Source organism: Anabrus simplex, chromosome 1 (assembly GCF_040414725.1).
Source record: "Anabrus simplex isolate iqAnaSimp1 chromosome 1, ASM4041472v1, whole genome shotgun sequence".
Taxonomy (NCBI): domain Eukaryota; kingdom Metazoa; phylum Arthropoda; class Insecta; order Orthoptera; family Tettigoniidae; genus Anabrus; species Anabrus simplex.
The window spans coordinates 1,511,694,658-1,511,715,881 of NC_090265.1; the positions used below are offsets into that span (position 1 = coordinate 1,511,694,658).

Genomic DNA, 21,224 nt, shown 5'->3' on the forward strand with positions numbered 1-21,224 from the left:
AAAATTAAAAAAAATGACTCCAGATTTTTAGTCCAATTTCAGCCCTCTTTGGGGTGGGGATGAGGGGGGAGTGAGATATAATAATAATAATAATAATAATAATAATAATAATAATAATAATAATAGAGTCGATTTCTTACTTTTCGGGGCCACTGAGATGAGTAGTTACGCTTCGGAATTTTTAAAAGTAGAAGTACATTACCCTTTGGGGTGGGACGTTAGGGGGGGAGTGAAATATAAAAATAATCGGAAATAGCGTCGAATCCATAGTTTTCGGGGTCGCTGAGATGTAAAGTGATACTCCGGATATTTTTTAAGTCCATGTTCAGCACTCATTGGAGCAGGGGACGTGGGGGTGGGGGGTTTGAAACAAAAAGTAATCGAAAGTAGTGTCGAATTTGTAGTTTTCGGGGTCGTTGAGATGAATAGTGACACTCCGGATTTTTATAAGTTCAAGTTCAGCTCCCTTTGTGGTGGTGGTGGTGGTGGTGGTGGTGGGGGGGTGTTAGATTAGAGTGAGACATAAAATAAACGAAAATAGCGTCGAATACAAGGTTTTAGGTATCACTGAGATGAACGGTGACACTGCGGACTTTCTGAAGTCCAAGTTCAGCTCCCTTTGACATAGGACTGAGAAAAGGTGAAAAACTAAATAACAAAAATGGCCGAGATTATGGATGTATGTGTGTATTTTCCTGGATGCCTGTCAACTAAATTTGGTGCAGATATTACTTATTATATATGAGAAATGCTGTGGGGACAAGACGCCCCTAAAAACTTAGGGGTACGGGTGAAATTCAAATATAAATAAAAGCAACCAATAATAGTATCGAATTCATAGTTTTCAGGACTGCTGGGGCGATTTTAACCGCACTTGGTACACTTATGACTTACTGTAAAGAGATAAAGCACGTAGGGGTAGGACAACCTTAGCACCACTGGAGGTAGTGTTTGGACGGAGTGTGATATAAAAATAATCGAAAATAGTGTCGAATCCATATTTTTCGCGATCGCTGAAATAAATATTGACCCTCCGGACGTCGTTGAAGTGCATGTTCAACCCCCATCGGCGTGGAGATGAGAAGGGGTGGAAAAGAAATGGTCCGAAATGACCGAAATTACGATTGTATGTGTGTTTTATTCCAGCATAGCCCTCATACAAAATTGGTACACACGTGACTCACAACCTGAAAATATACTATTGGGTAAAACACCCCTAGCTCTCCTAGCAGAGGTCGTGAAATACAAAAATAACGAAAACGGCTGACATTAATTTCGAATAAATCGTTTACGAGGTCGCTGAGTTGGGTGGTTAATTCATACGTCTCCGCAATCAGTATGGATGTTGAGAAGGGGTGAACATGAGTGTAAAAATATCAGTGATTATGGATAAATGTGGGCATGTTCCAGAATAGCTCTCAACAAAACTTGGTACATATATGACTTACCATCTGGAAAAAAAAGAATACTATGGAGATGAAACATCCCAACCCCGCAGAGGGGTGGGGAATGGGAGCGGGTGACATGTAAAATTAATGGAAAATAATTGCTATTAATGTCGAATCCATTGTTTATGTGTCGCTGAGAATAATTGTGACGCCCTGAATACCGTTTAAGTCCACGTTCAACCTCCACTGAGATCGGAGGTTGAGAGGGGCTTAATAGTAAATAGTCTAAAATGACAGAGATTAGTGTTGAATCCACTGCTTTTGGGGTCGCAAGGATGATTGTTGACAGTCTCAATGACAGTTGAAATCGTGTAGATCATATCTATAGCGCAACAGGGAAATACATATCACTTATTTTTCGAAAGGATCAAATACTTCCCAGTCAATACGAGCTTCCACAAGGACAAAGTTTTACTCGAAAATTAAATAACCTAAAACTTGAAATCATACAAATCTAAATAACTTAAAACTACATAATAGATGGTAAAAATCAATAACCCGAAAATGAATTCTATAAATATTCACTTCACTAATAATACAAATCTTAAAAGTAAACGTCCAAAAACCATCCGGGCAACGCCGGGTACTACAGCTAGTATATACTTGAAATATAAACATCGAATTAAACTCGTTTTAAACATATTAGTATGGTAAAAGATTTGAAAGTGAACAATAGTATTAAACAAGAACAAAAAATCAATATAATATGATATTATTTCTCTCACAGGTATACATTTACATAACATCAACATATTAAAATGAACCAAATTAAATCGTTTCACTTTTCTTACAAATTGTTTCTATGTTCAAATATTTTAGAACTAGTGAGATGATTGTGTCTGTTTGATGTGAGACTCCTAACATGTGGACGGGTGGCTGAAAAAATCAAAGTGAGGTCAGGCTGTTTCTATACTTATACTTCAAATACAGAAGTGATGCGAACTCACTTTCACACAAATAAGTTGTTGTAGAGGGCTGAGGAAGATCCACTGATTTCTCATCTATCGTTTAGGTACTCCTACTGCTTGTGAATCCAGATCACTTCAATGAGATAAGAATCTGTCCACAACAGTGAAAACAGGTGTGCAGTATTCAGTACAAGAGGTCCGAGTAAAGAAGGAGGGGTGATGAAAAGATATTCTATTTATCTCTACATGTGATTCAATAAGGCATATTACAAAATCACAAAGTATTCGGCTCTTACTAGTTCATATTACTTATTAACATTTATTAACATTTAGAGCTTAATTAATTTGCAGATTCGGTGCGCTTTTGAAATCAGACCACATTTTATCGTATCTTCTTTGAATTTTCTGGCATTCCACCTACCGAACTTCCACGTACCACCGGTGGTACGCGTGCCCTATGTTGAAAATTCTTGCCGTACTCGATAGTAAGCTGTAATCAGGCAAGTAGATATATATTCAGATCGCAGTATTGTGGAAGAAATGGGTTACCTTAGAAACGTTTCGTGACATCCCCAGCTGGATATTAGGAATAAGTAAAAATACTTGACTAATGTTAAACGTTATTTTAGCAGCCGTGCTATTACAGCACTATCAGTTCCTTGGAAATGAGCGCGCTATCGCACGAACAGAACCAAGGAATTACGACTAGGTGTATCGTGTAACCTACACGTGACTCAGGAGTTCCATAGCAGGGTCGTGCATGCGATACGGGCAGTTGGAGTCAGTCAGACTGCATGATATTGAAACTGTCAACTTGGAAAATGGTGAGTTGTAATCTGCACAAATAACAAAGACATATTTTACTGAATTTCTGTTCAACATAACCCCAATACTGTCAATAATTCCGCCGAGTTTAGGTTACGGATCAGCTTTTAATTTATAAACCTATATATATTTACACTGAAATGCCTGTAACTGATGTTTCACGGTTTTTTTTCCTATTTAAGCTCGCAGTTCTTATCCAGGCGATTTGTGTAAATATTTTATTAGTTTTCCTTCTTGTTGATCGTTCCTGACCATATTAGGATTTTGGGTCACCTATTGGTCATCATCTCTGTTTACTTTTGAGAGTTGAACTTCATTATAAATCGCATAAAAGTATAGGGTCGGTGGAAGTATGCTTAATTGCAATGATTTAGTTAAGGATTGAGGGTGGGATAGGTGGCTCAAGAATTCATACAAGGGGTTTGCTCAAAAAAAAAAAAAAGTGTGGAAAAATCTTACGGAAATTCTCACTGAGCATAGCTGATATCAGCGACGGCTTTTGAGGCTCTGTCATTGAACAGTACATCTTCCCGGCTCTTCCGTTGAGTGAACTTAAATCTCTCCGATACGAAGCAATTTAATTTCGTTCTAAATTGGAATTCGATTCTGAAATGGATTTAAAACATGTTTTTCATTATACTCCAGTGATTAATTCTCTCCTTGAAAAAATGGATTCTTAATTTTCAAGTGAGAAGGAGTTTCTGTTGATGATTTTATAATCCAAGGACTGCTGGACTGAGTGGTTCAGACGGCTGAGGCGCTGGCCTTCTGATCCTAACTTGGCAGGTTTGATCCTGGCTCAGTCCGGTGGTATTTGAAGGTGCTCAAACACGTCAGCCTCGTGTGGGTAGATTTACCGGCACGTAAAATAACTCCTGTTGGACTAAATTCCGGCACCTCGGCGTCTCCGAAAACCGTAAAAGTAGTTAGTGGGACGTAAAAACACTAATATTGTTTTTATAATCTACTTGTACTTTTATGCCTAAACCTGTTTAGAATCACGCATTTTTGTAATATCTATAGTATTACGACAGGTGTAATTTTTCAGAACTTGGAATGAGATATGTATTGATAAAGGGGACGAACATTTTCTTTCAGTGAGTGTGATGAAAACTTTAATTCGCACTTAATGGTAGCTGTCAAGGCCACGGAGGATCGTCTCATCAAGAAGCTTTTCTTAGAATAGTCTTACGGGGGTTATTGGTATAGTCATTTGCCAAGTTTATTTCATTCGACCACACGGCTCAAATTTATGTAAAGCAGATATGCTTTGAAGGTAGCCTATGTTAGTAATCTGTTTGATGACTTACGTTAGATCAGCTTTATACAGCAGAAATCACTGAATTTTCCGACGTGATTCATCTGGAAACTAACAGTTACGGCGCATAACTGTTACATAGTATTAATACTGGTCAGACTTCTGGATATGTGCGTGTGTTGAAAAGCTCTGGCATTCTAGTGAAGTTTCGAGACAGTCTTCCGATACATACTACTCCGGAACAAACTGTTCGCATCAAGAATGACGGATAAGGGAATAACTGTCTTTAGTACTATAAGAATATTATATTTATTTTGAATATTTAGCAAATAACTACGAAATATAATAATAATAATAATAATAATAATAATAATAATAATAATAATAATAATAATACAAGTTCATAAATATAAAACAGATCCATTATAAAGGTATTAATAAGCTATACAGAGAACAAAACTTTCAGCACGGAAATATACTGTTTTATTTTTGCATTTAAACTCTTTGTACCACAGTCTTAATCACAACATAATTAGGTCAATGTATTACATAAGACAACAGAAACACGATATTACAGCGAAAAAAGATATAACCTTATTTCTAATGAAAGGGTGCGATAATACAAAGGTGATAATGTTAAAACGATAATTATGTGGCGATGGACAGCTGTTACTTGTTGAAGTTTCTGACATTCTTATATCGGATTAGTCATCGGAGCCATGAGCTAAAGTTATAGACAACTCGATAATCTTCGACGTTTATGCCATCCAGATATCGATAAAAACAAAATTCGTTTAAGAAATCATTTTGTGTCTCTGTACCATTCCTAAAGCGTAATTAGGATAACTATATTTATTAGTATAGAATTCCAGTGGTTTCTAATTTAGACAGTATAATTGTAGAGGTAGGAGTCGAACGTTTATCATCATTCGTGCTGATGTAGTATTTCAACTCTACATTCTTATATGAACGTTCGGTTTCATAGGGGTGATGATAGTGAGGTAACCGCAGAACACGTTGTAAGCAAGCAACTTTGGATAATATTAACATTTTCTAATAATCCTTAACAATATATTGTTTTCAACCTGACGAGCATATGACATTTTTACCAATGTGCTAGTCATTCTAGAAACTAATTTCCATATTAAGACGTGCAGTAGATATGGGACTAAATAACATTCTCGTCTGCTGGAAGTTTATACAGGTGAAGTACGCGAATGCCACAAGGCATGAATGCAAATAAACGACAGTTATGTAAACGTTATCTATGTCACACACAAACATGGCTCGGTACAGTCACACCATAAGCTGAGAATTTATATACAGAGCCATTATATTATTTTCAATTAACTATGTAACTCCTTTTATGGATAAGTGGTATATCGGTGGCCTTCCGGATCCCAACATAGTGGGTTCAAACCTGGCAGACACTCCAGGTTCATTCGACACTCCATGCCGTACGAAGCCGGCATGTAAAAAAGTTGGTCCCTGGTGACACATTTGTTGTTTTCTCTGAGAAATTAAATCAAAATCCAGCTAGTGATGACACATTTATCTATTTTCTTTTTTTACCTTTGTAACGTGAACATGTTACATTTTGAATGAATTTGATAGGCAATTTACAATATGACTGAACGTTCACTTCATACGGAATGATTATCAATGCATGCTATTAAATAGTTACAGTGAAACCCCTCACTTTGGACACCCCTATAGCTTGGACACCCCTTTTGATTGGACATATACTGAAGACACTGTTTAATTCCCTATACTTTTACATGTTACACATCCTCTGTACATTGAACACCCCTCAACTATGAACAATGGGCAGCCCTTAAATGACAGTTTGAACAGGTTCAAACTTTCATTTTGCTTTGATGTTATTGCTTAGTGCAAACAATTTTAACATTGTCAATGGAAATGCACCCCATCCAAGAGCATTTAAAAACGGTAGACTATGTTAAGACAGACAGTCTTCTTGCATTTTCCAATCAACTGAAGAGGAAGAACCATCTCACATAGATATCATCTCCTTAGCTAAGGAATTGAGATGCCTTCCTAAAGTCTTTCGCAGAGAATTATCACACGTTGGTGTTTTTAGTGATTTAGATAATGTGTTGGAGATCCACGATGATGCTTCTGGAACAAATAATAATAATAATAATAATAATAATAATAATAATAATAATAATAATAATAATAATAATAATAATCGTATGGCCTCAGCTACCGTGTGCAGACATTTCGATTTGACGCCATCTGGCTGTCTGCTCGTAAATTTCGACGTTCCGTTTTAATCTAGGCCCACTAGATGGCAGACCGAGTAAACCGGATCTCTGTTGGGCGTCTATGGCTGAGATTTAATGAATTTTGTCGGGTAAATACCAAATGTGTCACCAGAGATCTTTTACATGCCGACATCGTACGACGTGGAGTATCGAATGGACTTTTCTCCGCCCTTTAAAAATCCGACTACGTCTGCCGGGTTTGAACCCGCTATCTTGGGATCCGGAGGCCGACACTCTACCACGGATCCACACAGGCAGCTGGAACAAATGACGGAATGTTACAAAAAGTTGTTTCTTCAGAAGGAGGAAAAATTAAAATAAAGAAACAGTTGGGGTCCCCAAGGAGCCACCTACTCCTCATAAAGCCGTGCAGTGTATTAATGAGTTGGAAAATTATGGTTTGTGTATAACCAACCTGAAATGATTGAAACTCTGCTTGGATTACGTCGGAAAATTGAGTCAGAATGGGCACGTTCTAAAAAAAAATAAAAAAAAAAATATCAAAGTCTTGTGACTGATTTTTTACTAAACATTTCATGGTGAGTACTGTACGGTACAATATGTTCAATAAAACGTAGGGCAATACTTTAGTGCTTTCTTACAGTTTCAGTAGGCGTGAAATTAAATGCACTGTACTCTATATACATTCAAAGAACCGCTGTTTTTATTATGTACTAGCAAATGTACCCGTGCTTCGCGACAGTATTCTACGTTGTATACAGATTTCTCCGTAAATTACTGTAAAGGCGGTGAGTAAGATTATATTAAATTGCATGTCTCTTAGCGCTATCCGATAAATAAAACAGGGAGGACACCATACGTTGTTTCCGATGTAAGGTAGGCACTGGGGAAGTTTTGTTGATAATGGCAGGCCACATTTCCTACTCCCAATCACAATTGAGTTCGGGAGTTTCTACTATGACGGCAGGGTCACTTGGCAACTGCCATTCACAGTAGAGATGGAGGAGTGTTTTCATTAAAAAGACAGGCTATTTTTCCTAATGCAAGTCACAATCGAGCTGGAGAGATTTGATTATAATCGAGAAATGCAGCGCTACCTAACATATCAACAATCGGGACATGAAAATAAGTCATAAGACCAAAGTTGTAGATCTCTCCAAATCGAACGGCGATTGTGCTGTTTTGTAAAACGTCTTACCGTTTAGCCACCAACTACACAGAAACAAAGGTCTGCACCTTCATTATAATGCGACAAATGACGGGGTCAAATTTATACATTTGAACAGTTTGGAATTTTTTCTCAAAGAAAAGAGTGTCCAGATTTCGGGATTAGCACTCGCATACAGAATGACCGATTGACGTCTTTCTTGTTTTCTACCCAAGGAACAACCACGAGTTTACAGGAGTGATCACGAAAATGGCAATAGGTTACTTTCCTGCTGGCAAACAGTTAGAAACATGTGCCATAGCAACCTTTAGGTTGTCGATCTGTTGGTCACTCCACTCAGTACAGAGCGTGAGACCCGCAGAAAACAGTAATTTCTCCCGTCATTTGAAGACATGTACATAACAAATGTTGTTTATAATAAAGGGACATTTCATATATAGCCCACAGATATTACTGGAAAACAATAGTATAAGAGCAAGTGGAAGAAAACTGTTCTGGTTTTCCTATAAACCCCCCGTCTGTTCAGAGATCATTAAATCATATGCATTTACCAAAACATTCCCTAGGATGAGTATACTCTAAATAAGAAGTTTGGTCGAGATCAATCCAGCCGTTTCGCCATGATGGTGGAACAAACAAACAGATACAAAAAATAAAAACCAATGGTACGGTCTTGAGTTGACCTGAAATAGATAAATATCTGAAAATTGGCAATAAAAACGAAATTACAGACAGCGGGTCCCCTTCAACTTTATTTATATAGATATACACTAGGTCAGAGATTTTCCTTTCCTGCACTGTTAGTGTACTTTTGAAATACTGTACATGAACCCTGTAGATTGGACACCCCACTACATTGGACACATTTTTAACGAACCATTGATGTCCAACTTAGAGGGGTTCCCCTGTACAATGTTTCTATGAAAAATGATCAATTTTGGAAATTAAGAACAAAATGTAATGAAAAATGAGACTACAATACAACGTCCTTTTGTGCACAGTTTTAGTTGATCACTGTCATCGCCACTATCATTCATTTCTAAAAAATGACGTGTCTAAAAATGATATGTTGTATAAGCGAAGTTTTGGCTTAAAACACAATCATCTTCCACTTCCTACTCCATGTTTACTTCAAGAATTCTGGAAGCTCTTGTACCATTATTGTTGTCTGACACGGGCATGTAACATTCTGAATGAAATAAGCCGTGAAACATGATGCGTTTTGAATGAAAGCATATATTTGTTTTGTCGGTTTGGATGACTGGATTAGACAAAGAAGTAAATGAAACATCCGTGCCATCTGCTATCTCATTTTTGAAGTTTTGTGGACATGTAGTTTTTTGAACGCCAGCTCTCCGTAGTTCAATGGAATTAAAAAACTGATATGTAATATGTATTTTTGATAGGTACCCAGAAAGATCACGCACTGCTTAATGGAATTCCTATTCAACCAATAGAACTCTAGAACTTCATTGCAATTTACAGACAAAGTCAGATACCTAGGACTTCTTACGGACAAACAATTCAGTTGGCATGAGTAAATATATGTCAGAGAGAGCTTTACTCTTTACAATCTATGAAAGAATGGACCTCAGATAATTATTGCCGTTAAAAGAAAGGAAACTACTAGTACAAAGTCTTATAATGCCTTTGATCACTTTGATCTTAGCACATCACTTTCCAACAAACTTCAAGGAGCCCATAATGCATGCGTTACATTATCCACGATGTACCACTGTTCGACTATATCTCCCCCACGTTCTCCCAAAGCGAAGGATTACGTTTGAAAGAGCAAAGGAATCTTCACTCTGTGAATACCTTACGTCACATATTTACTCTAAACACCCTAGCATATTTCGACTCTCAGTTTCATTACCCATCTGTTTAAACAAGCCTGCAAACGAGATCTCGCTGAGATCTGTGGTAAGTATATCCATTCATCGATCACGTCCTTGTCTCCGCAAGCCACATTCCTGCCTCAATGATGTAGTATCTTTATGCCCTACATGCTGAAATTAGAAGAATGCCAAATGTATTCCGCTTTGACTACTACTAAACGTTTTCATTCCTCCCTTGAAGGGAGAGGCTGGTCCTAGACGACGATGCCGTCTCTCAGCTAGGAGATTTATATCGGGGAAGGAGATGTGCGGAGAAGGTGAGAGATTTGGCGGCCATGGCCTACACTAGGAACTGTCCGGGGATTCTCCTTAGTGCAGCAGAATGGAGAACCATGTAAAACCATGTAAAACCATGTAAAACCATTCTCAGGACAGCCGACGGTGAGGACGAGCCCCTGCCCTTCTCCCGAATACAGAGGCGTAGAGCCACGTTAGAGCTGTGGCCACTCCTCCTCTGTTCGGTTGGCCGGTCGGAGTGCAGAGCTGTCGGACCACGGACCAGCCGTGGCCGCTTGTGGGCTGAGACCCATTCTGCATCCGTCGACCTTGTGCACTTTAAGAAGCAATTCAGGAAATGGATTTACAAAGGTACAAAGCTTGCGCCGGAATATATACGAAACAGCTAAGCAGTAAATTAGTATAAAATCGTCTTAACACCTTTCTAGCAGGGCTGAATGGCTCAGACGGTTGAGGCGCTGGCCTTCGGACCCCAGCTTGGCAGGTTCGATCTGGCTCGTGTCGGTCGATTTACTGGTATGTAAAAGAATTCAGGCACCTCGGCATCTCCGAAAACCGTAAAAGTAGTTAGTAGGACGTAACACAAATACCATTAATTATTCAACCTTCGTTATGTACTAAGTTAAAATATATTACTCACAATACCACTGTAGTTGCACATACCTGGCTATAAGTTTAATTGTAAGTAAAATAAGTTGTCATATTTCAAATGCAGGTGAATGTATGGTCAGACAGAAAAGCAGCTTCATTAGCGTGAGTCTCGCCATGTAAAATAGGGCATTTAATAAATAAATAAATAAATAAATAAATAAATAAATAAATAAATAAATAAATAAATAAATAAATAAATAAATAAATAAATAAATAAATAAATAAATAAATACATATAAAGTACATAATATCACTTTCTGACCTGGTGAGGAAAGGAAAGCAACGGAAACATCACTGCACATTTCCTAGTATGATTCCTGAATATTTTATTACAGCTGACAGTCGAATTATTTGGGATCTGACCAGCTTTCAGGTTGCATTTTATGTAATTGACTTGGAGGACGCGTAGAGTTAAATAATGATTCATTACACTTTCTCCTAAGCTGCTATATATACTTTCTTGGCTCAAAGAAGTGGTACTGCAAGCTTGTAATAATAGGGTACACTAGGGAATTCTTTCTCTTGAGTTCTAGATGAACTGCACAGTCTTTTCCTTCTCCCACTTCCTCCACTCAGGAAAGATAAACCTAACGCTGTCCTTACCTGTCGCAGCTTAATCATGGCCATGCAGTCGTCTGCTCAATGGCGCCAAGCCTAAATGAGATGAAATTAATTGTTTGTCTAACGCAGGGCCTCTCAAACACCCAAAATCTCACGCGTGCAAATCGAGGCGCAAGAGCTCCGTGCACTGTGCATCGCTCCCGCTCGGCACGGCTCGGACCAACGCTTCGTCTCTGGGCTGCTCGGCTAAGCTCGACTCAACTCGGCTCAATTCGGCTCGGATTTGGAGCGCTACGCAGCAAGTGAGGAAGAGGGTGACAGGGGGAGCGAGCGAGACCGGCGCGGGGAAAGAGAGAGACAGCGCTATTGCTCCAAATCGAGGAGTGGGGGGTCTGCACTCTGGTCATCCAAGCGAAGTCGTCTTTTGTACCGTGCACAGTGTATGCACCAAGCGCATGCACCCTGAGAGGACATGGTCTAACGTAATACAACGGTATTCGTTTCTGATGATAATGGTTTATTTGAACGCACAAGGAACTAGAACTATACGTATACTATTGCTTCACGTCCGTAGGTTAAACCTTAAAAAGCCCTACACGTGACCCCTGGGTGGTGCTAAGGAAGCAACAACATTGGCTGCTGGACCTATCTTCTAAAGATCTCCCAGCAAATATGCAAACTGTACGAAGTAATTCACTCAACGGCTCTTTTAAGAGCCAAATGACTCGAAAGCTTGGACATGGTATTACCATTTGTCAACTGAATATTGAAGGTATCAGTAGATCTAAGTGCGACGTTTTCTCAAAATTGCTCCGTAATAATGACGTTGATCTGGTACTCATTCAAGAAACATATTTGCTACAGAAGACGAGCTAAGCAAGGGAGGGAAGATTTATGGTTATATTATTATTGGTGCTACCTTTGACAATGTATATGGAATTGGTACATATGCCCGTAACAACTTGGAGCAGGCTGAGTTCATCTAATCTAGTACAATTAATAACATTCATAATGAAACAATAAAACTGCAAGATATAACCATCGTAAATATCTACAAACCTCCAGCCATCTCCTGGTCAACCCCAGCTCTTCCGGATGCAAGTCATCCAACTATCTATGGTGGCGACTTCAACAGCCATCATGAAACTTTATTTCCAAGAAACGATGATTCCGGCAAAGCTTTAGTAGAATGGTCAGAAGACCAACATGTACATCTTATATTTGATGCCAAAGACAAAGGCATGTTTAGATCTGCTGCTTGGAAGCGAGAGACGAACTCAGACTTCTGTTTCATCACATGTGACTCTATAGGCAACCCTCTACCCATGATGAGAGAAGTTATTGGGGACTTCCCAAATATTCAACACAGACCAATCTTCCTTGAGATGGGCATCTCTGTTCCCTTAATTACATATTTCCCGCCCACGCTGGAACTTTAAAAAAGCAAACTGGAGGAAATTCTCCGAAGAGCTGGACAAATGCATCAGACAGATTCCTGCAATCAGCGATAATTATCAGAGATTTGTAGGGCTTGTGAAATCTGAAGCCGAAAAGCACATCCCAAGAGGCTTCAGGAAAGAATACGTTCCTGGATGGAGTGAACAGAGCGATGCCCTATACAAAGATTTTCTTGAAACAGGTGCCCATACGACTGGTGAGGAGCTATTACGGTGTCTGAATGAAAATCGTAGACAGAAATGGACAGACACAGCTAGTAACTTGGATATCTCTCATTCCGTTAGAGAAGTCTGGAGCCTACTAAGAAAACTTGGAGGAAGCTCAACCGGAGTTAGAGAGAAGTCAACTATCTCAACAAACAAAATAGCCTCCGACATTTTAACTTCAAGGGTTACTAAAGATAAAAAACATACAAAAACGGTGAAAAAGAACCTAAGAATGCTTAAACGTACCTCTCCAACTTCTTCCGAGTACTCTGAAGCCTTCACGATTGATGAGGTTGATACAGCATTAAAGGACATGAAAGTTGGTAAGGCACCAGGTTTTGATGGAATACATCTTGAATTTATCTTAAATATGGGACGGAATGCGCGAAGGTGGTTGACATGCTTCTTTACCCACATACTTCAGAAGGTATTCTTCCGAAGGAGTTCAAGAAGACTAAAATCATTGCCATAGTGAAACCTGGCAAACCAAAAGATATACCACAAAGCTACAGACCAATCGCTCTCCTCAGCTGTTTCTATAAACTCCTTGAAAGACTACTATACAACAGAATTAGCATTGTAATTAATCAACACATTCCTATTGACCAAACTGGTTTTAGGCAGAATCGTAGCTGTTGTGATCAAGTCCTTGCACTCACAACATGCATTGAAGCAGGATTTCAGCAAAAGTTGGAAACCTCTTATATTTTTTGGATCTTTCTGCTGCTTACTACACGGTTTGGAGAGAAGGGCTGCTGTGTACTCTTCTTCAGGTATTACCATTCAAAACTACGGTACAATTAATTGGAAACATGCTTAATAATTGACTCTTTCAGGTTGTTCTAGGGAATACGACTAGCAAGCTGAAAAGACTGAATAATGGTCTCCCTCAAGGATCAGTCTTGGCTACTTTCCTGTTCAATCTGTATATATCAGATTTGCCACCAAAATCCAGAAAATTTTGCTATGCTGATGATATATCTTTAGCTACAACTCACAGTAGCCTGAAAGAAACGGAGAACATTTTAACGGATGACCTTTCCATTCTTAGTGACTATTTTAGGAAATGGAGACTCCAACCAAACACCAGCAAAACTGAGGTGTCCTGCTTTCATCCAAATAACAAAATGGCAAGCTGTACTCTCCGAGTGTCTTTTAATGGTAAGGTCCTCAGACACAATAACTACCCAAAGTATTTAGGTATAACATTAGATCGGACACTCTCCTTCAGGCAACATCTAGTAAATACAGCATCAAAGATTAGGAGTCGTAATAACATTCTGCATTATTTATTTAGCGTATGGGCCGATGACCTTCGATGTTAGGCCCCTTAAAACAACAAGAATCATCATCATCATATTTAGCGTATGGCTTTACAGATACAACACACAATGATTTTGAAGAACAAACTATATATTTATATCCAGGTTATTTATATAGCTAACTGTCTCTGGAAGCGCATGAGCAAAGTCACTGATATCGCCACTGTACTTTCTTTTTGGTCATTCGCTGATAATGTGCAGGATGGCCTGCTTAGAGGCACCATAGTCGCAGTTAGGCGTAGGAATTCTTTTCCACTTGTAGTGGAAATCTGCGCAGTTACCATGGCCCGATCGTATTCTGTTAAGAGTAGGCCAGGTTTTCCGAGGAAGCTCAAATCCAGGTGAGTGTGACGATCCTGTGTGTGGCAAAGTTGACTCAGGCCTAGTATCTTGTATTCCCTGCCATTCCTTATTAATATTGAAGTTGGTATTCTTCAGTTCTATTGCAGTTCTTATTGGTGGATTTCGGGACCTTAGACGATTCAGATGAACATCGGCGATGTCGTCATGTATTGGTAATTGGGGATTATTTATTTTCTTAAATTTTCTGAGGAGAGCGTTTTTACGTCGAAGATCTGGTGGGGAGATATGGCTGAGAATAGGTAGATAATATGTGGGTATAGATCTTATTGTGCCAGTGACAAGGCGCATCGTGTTGAGCTGCGTATCTATGAGGTTGGTGTGAGGGCTTTTCAGCCAAACAGGAGCGCAGTACTCAGCAGCCGAGAACACAAGTCCCAAAGCGGTGCATCGGAGTAAAGTTGCTGTTGAACCCCAAGTTGTACCACATAATCTATTGTTGCTCACGTCCCTAGGTTTAACCTTAAAGTACCCTACACGTGATCCCCGGGTGGTGCTAAGCGAGCAACAGCGAACAGGCGACCAGACATATTTCTCTCCTGGTCAAGATACAACATTCTGCCGAAGTTGTGTGGTACAACCTGGGGTGCTTCTGCAACTGCCTTAAGATATTCTGCCCTTGGTTTAGTTTTCTTTGCGGCAGAATATTGTGCTCCTGTGTGGATCAACAGCTGCTACTGTATGTGAAACTTGTGGGCACTCAGCTCGACAACACAATGAGGATTATTTCAGGCGTAATAAGATCAACTCCTACCCACTGGCTTCCTGTCTTGAGCAATATCATGCCTTCTTCATTCCGTAGAGCACAAGCACTGTTGAAAGAGTACTCCAAGATAAACGAGAACCCTGACTTGCCCATCCACTCCAATATTCCAGACCTTCAGAGGAACCGGTTGAAATCTAGACATACGCCAGTTAAGTTCGCTTAGAAGCTCAGAGAAGACAATTTCAACCCCTATGCCCAATGGAAGGAAGAATGGATCTCAAAAACAGGCGAACATCTCTGGCCTTTCTTCCCACATAATTCGAGGTTTGATCTCCCAAGAAGAACTTGTACCATCCTCAATAGGATTCGATGCGGTCATGGAGTCTGTGCTGCGTCCCTGTATAAATGGGGGAAAGATACAATCCCCCAAGTGTGACTGTGGTGCTCCTTTTCAAACCATCGAACACATTGTAAAGGAGTGTAGCAGAAGAGCCTACCCTGGAGATTGGTTTGATTTTGTAGAGGCTCTAGAATGGATAACAACTTTGGATATTAAAATATAATGTACTCGCTTTCCTGTTTCTATATATATGTCATACGATAAATAAATAAATAAATAAATAAATAAATAAATAAATAAATAAATAAATAAATAAATAAATAAATAAATAAATAAATAAATAAATAAATAAATATACGTAAACACTTGAAAAGTCAAGGGTAGATAATAAGCTAACTAAGAGAACATACGAGTAGATCCCACTAGGAAAGAAAAATAACTGAAACTAGTTAAGTGTCATGCTGAATGGATAAATGACAGCTTATTAGGAACAACCACTAAAAGAAGAAATGCGATGGTAAGTTTAAATGTAATTTAATACCGAGCCTACGTGGGACTCGTCACTTAGGCCTAATTTTAGATAGAAACTAAAGCAAAGCAAAGCAAAGCAAAGCAAAGCAAAGTCACCTCCGTACAGGCCATGAAGGCCCTTGGAGGAGTGGAAGATAAAGGCTTCCACCATTGTTAACCTCGGCACGTGATGGGGTAGGCTGGTTAGCTCTACGCCCGGCCGCCTTTGGCCCCAGGAATTACCCTGGTACTAATTTTTGGTGTAGGCTGAGTGAACCTGAGGATTATATGCTCCTCCGGAAGTGGAAATCTCGTTTCTTAATTGTTAAGACTTCCTGACGGTGATTCGAACCCACGTCCTTCCGGACGAACCGAGCATGCCTTTACCGCCTCGGCCGGGCAGCCCAGATAGAAACTAAACAAAATGAAAAAAGATAAACATTGAATTATACTGCAATTACTTCATGTGGTTGAACAGTACCGTTTTTCAGGGGAGAAAATCTTAAGACTAAAATTTCTAGCCAGCTAATATAAGCGTTACAAACATTAGATAAAGCAAAATAAAATTGCAAAACTTAGTTTACACAATTTGGTTTCATGAAGTCGACTTGTATTTAGATATATACGTAAGGTTATATTTCAATATACACCAAGTCAAGACTAGCGTACGAACTCGCGAGAGAAACATTTCTAATAGAGGACCTGAGATGGAAATTCAATCTGCCCTGTACAGACAACTGGAAGAAACTGCGGTTAGAGAGGGAGAAGAAAAAGAAGGAGATATGGCCAGAGTTCTATTCTTCAGAGGCCATGATGAACAGAGCATGGACCGGCATAAACCAGGAGCTGAGACATTTTGTAAATTCCATGGCAGTCCATGGCTACCATCACAAAATCTGTAGGTCGAAGACATACCACGACCCGGACTCGATGTGCATATATGAACACTGTGGTAAACATTGTGACCGATATCACGTACTGTCGTGTAAAAATCGTGTGAAATCAATCATAGACCTCTGTATTGATTAATGTATCCTAATATTGCACAACTTGTGCGCAATAAAGTTTATATATGTTTCAATGTCTTATGAATTATATTTCTAAATATAATTAGTATACTTTTGGAAATAATTTTTGTGACATGCAACAAAACTTGCTCATTTAATTCGCCATAAATATGTTCTCAATCAAATTTATTAATACGTGTAGTAGGATTTCTTCTCAGTAAACAGATACAGTTATATGGTCTGAAATTACGAAAGTATGTATGGGTAATAAAGTAAACCAGCTTTTCTATCTGTTATCGCCCACATCAGAATCCCGTCTCCGAGATAACCTAGCCTAATATATTCACGTCACCATGATTTACTTTTGTGATCGTTTCCTATGTATATTTTCATTTACAGTATATTATTACCTACGATTGTCTTTAACTATTCATTACTGATTTTCTCCAGCCATGGTTCGTACCTGTTCACATCAGCAATAATTCAATTTTATGTTGGATAACGAATATCAGCTTATGAAATGGTCTTAAACGAAATGATGAATATTGTGACTACTGTAGTTGAAAAGCCAATGATGGCAGAAGTAAGGAAACTGTAAAACACAGGTATTAGATGCTCCTTAAGACATTTTTGTGGAGCACGATGAAACATGGAGTATAAAGTCTGCGAGGAAAACGACAATAGAAACGTTTAAGTGTAGTAGGTATTACAGAAGAATGTTGAAGTGGATTAATCGGGTCCCAAATGAAGAGACACCTACTGCAACTGGTTGAATAGGGGAGAAGAACTTGGCGTAATTTAAACTGGAAGAAGAGAGAGAATGACAGGTCAGATCTTGAGATATGCGGGACTTATTCATTTGGCCTAAACCATATAATGTGTAGGAAACGGCGTGCTGTTGTGGTGGAATATAGTGTTGTGTGTGATTTATGAGCTACACGAATGCTGAGGAAAACACAAACATACAGTCCCACAGCCAAAGGAATAGGGAATCATCCGACCCGGCCAGGAATCTGACACGATGCCCCCAGGACCAAAGGCCAAGACGCTGACCACTCTTCAACGGAGCCGGGAATAATATAAATTCCAAATGTGGGTATATGATACGAACATGTCTATGAAAATACGAGAATATTGTTAGGCTTATTTTCTTGATTGAATTTTGTATCTAACGCAGTGAACTACCAAGTTGGAGAAGTTGTACATATGCAACAAGTAGGATAAATCAACGTGTAACTGTGTTCGTTGGTATATCGGTAAATTTCATTTTTAAAATAATATTTTTCAAGAGAAATCTAATAAGATCAGATTATACTAATGCCCTACAGATAAGACTATGGATGTTTCATAATTTTAGAGCATTTCAACAATCTATCACGTAGTGATCAAACAGTAACAACAGTATGAAATAGAGTTTCTTTCATTTAGAAGTCGTTGCGCGGTAGACATGAATATAACAGTTATTCAGTACCGAATTTTGGCGTTGTGCAAGAGATTTCTTTGAGTGCCATGAGATCGATATTAGTATCTCTCGATATTAATCCTAATATTGCAAATTACCTTAACGAATTAAACCCTAGTGATAGAGCATTGCTTACTTAAGTTATATTTATCTATACTGGTGTATGCCACAAACACGTTGCTATTCATTATATAGGATAACCTGTTCTCGAAGATACGAGAGAAAGTTGATAAAGAAACAGGCACAGAATATTAGGAACGACCTATTCAGATATAGGTAAAAAAAAAACATCCTACAAAACCAGGTTTAAATGTTTATATCTAGGAATAAGGATACGATGAATTTGGTAAATATAAATCTAAGATGTAAAATACTGTTGCCGATGATACGTTTTGTTTATTTAATTTTACAATCCAAAAAAGTGCCGTAGTGTAAATTGTAAATAAGTCTTAACATTACACTTAGTATTACTTCCAAGAGAAATAAGTAACCAGTGGAGACCTTCAGAACTGGCACTGCTGCCTAACCTTGACAGTGAATGATATGCCAAGTATTGTTCAGTCAAGGACTTGATTGCGATATTAGGTAATTGCATTTCCTTCAGTTCTAGCTTATAAGTAGTACCCACCTTTGTTAACTGCAGGATAAGAAAACACGGCATGGTGCAGTCTATTGATTTATCATCTGAAGTTTTGAAGAACAAGACCCGGGACAGTATCATAATAAATAATAGTAAAAGTAAACTCGTGTCCTCATCCCGAGGTGGTGCAGCTCTTTTCAGTAACACCCCCATTGGAGGTGAGCTGCATGTACCATTTCAACCACATACCAGCCCTTCTGCCACTCTTAAATTTCTGGCAGTACCGGGAATCGAACCCGGGCCCCCGAGGACGGCAGCTAATAACACTAACCGTTACGCTACGGAGGCGGACATCAATAATAATAATAATAATAATAATAATAATAATAATAATAATAATAATAATAATAATAATAATAATAATAATAATAATAATAATAATAATAATAATAATAATAATAATAATAATAATACTGGGAAGAAAGAACAGAGTGTTGAAATAAACTGTCGAACATTTGAAGATTTTTTGCCATACTTTCAAAAACCTAAAAAAATGCAACAATATAAGTCAATCTCTTGGAAGGTTTAAGAATTTTTGTAGAAAAAACAGCCGCCTCTGTGGTGTAGTGGTTAGCGTGATTAGCTGCCACCCCCGGAGGTCCGGGTTCGATTCCCGGCTCTGCCACGAAATTTGAAAAGTGGTACGAGGGCTGGAACGGGGTCCACTCAGCCTCGGGAGGTCAACTGAGTAGAGGTGGGTTGGATTCCCACCTCAGCCATCCTCGAAGTGGTTTTCCGTGGTTTCCCACTTCACCTCCAGGCGAATGCCGGGATGGTACCTAACTTAAGGCCACGGCCGCTTCCTTCCCTCATCCTTGCCTATCCCTTCCAATCTTCCCATCCCCCTACAAGGCCCCTGTTCACCATAGCAAGTGAGGCCGCCTGGGCGAGGTACTGGTCATACTCCCCAGTTGTATCCCCGACCAAGAGTCTGAAGCTCCAGGACACTGCCCTTGAGGCGGTAGAGGTGGGATCCCTCGCTGAGTCCGAGGGAAAAACCGAACCTGGAGGGTAAACAGATGATGTTGATGATGATGTAGAAAAAACAAATTTATGACAAATATGAAAAATGCTCTAGAATTTCTAATAACAGAAATTGGTCGAATACGGAAGGTAAAGCTATTCAAATATTAAGGAGAAACAATTCAAGAAAATGGTTTGGAGAAATCCGCTGTAGATGAAAGGATACATAAGATGGAAAGAGCATACGGTATAACTAGGAATATCTACAAAACAGAAGTCAAACCAGAATGCCTATACGCGTGTGATAAATTAGAAGTATGTATGTTGGGTATTCAGTCCGAGGGTTGGTTTGATCCTCCACAGCTCCACCAAAAGCTGTCATAGATAGCCCAGGTGTCACTGAAGAGGCATACTAGGGAAATGAGGAGTGAGGTGGTTTTCCGTTGCTTTCCTCATCGAGCCAGAAGTTTCTATCGCATATCAGTCTGCCAAGCCCACTAAAATGCATGCAACAACCGCCCCTATGAATGATATTTTCACACAATAACCTCATACCCCAGTCACTTTCATATTGACAAAGCCAATGTTAAGACAGAGACAGGTCAATGAAAGTAACAAATTGCTTTAGCCCATCCCAGAAGACGTAGTGCACTGTAAACACTACATCTCGCTAGCAAGGGCATAAACTAGAAGTACTGGAAAGAAAAATTATACGGACAATACTCAGTCCGCTAACAACTACAGAGCTCTGGAAATCAAGAAGCAATCTACATATATAAAAGAACATGTCTTGACTGACTGACTGACTCATCATCGCCGAGCCAAAACTACTGGACATAACGAAATTAAATTTTGAGGGCACATTTATATTACAATGTAGGAGCTCACTAACGGAGGATATTTTGGTATACCGCCGCTAAGGGGGTAAAAAGGGGTGTGAATTTTTAAAATTATTGTATCTATACCTTAAAACTTCACAAGTTTACAGATGTAACAATTGGTAATTAGAATTTCCTTTAAAAATGAAGAAATATTTCTTTTTGTTTT

At 39.0% G+C, this 21,224-nt stretch overlaps 1 protein-coding gene across 1 annotated transcript in view; it reads left to right on the top strand.

Annotated features, from left to right (window-relative positions):
- The first annotated feature begins 2,885 nt into the window (after nucleotides 1-2,885).
- The window catches only part of LOC136879804 (uncharacterized), a 111,394-nt gene continuing 93,055 nt past the window's right edge, over nucleotides 2,886-21,224 (top strand). Inside the window, exon 1 of the mRNA XM_067153258.2 lies at nucleotides 2,886-3,180. Coding sequence (XP_067009359.2) covers nucleotides 3,151-3,180 — 30 coding nt within the window. The 5' untranslated portion in view covers nucleotides 2,886-3,150. The remainder of the gene's footprint in view (nucleotides 3,181-21,224) is intronic.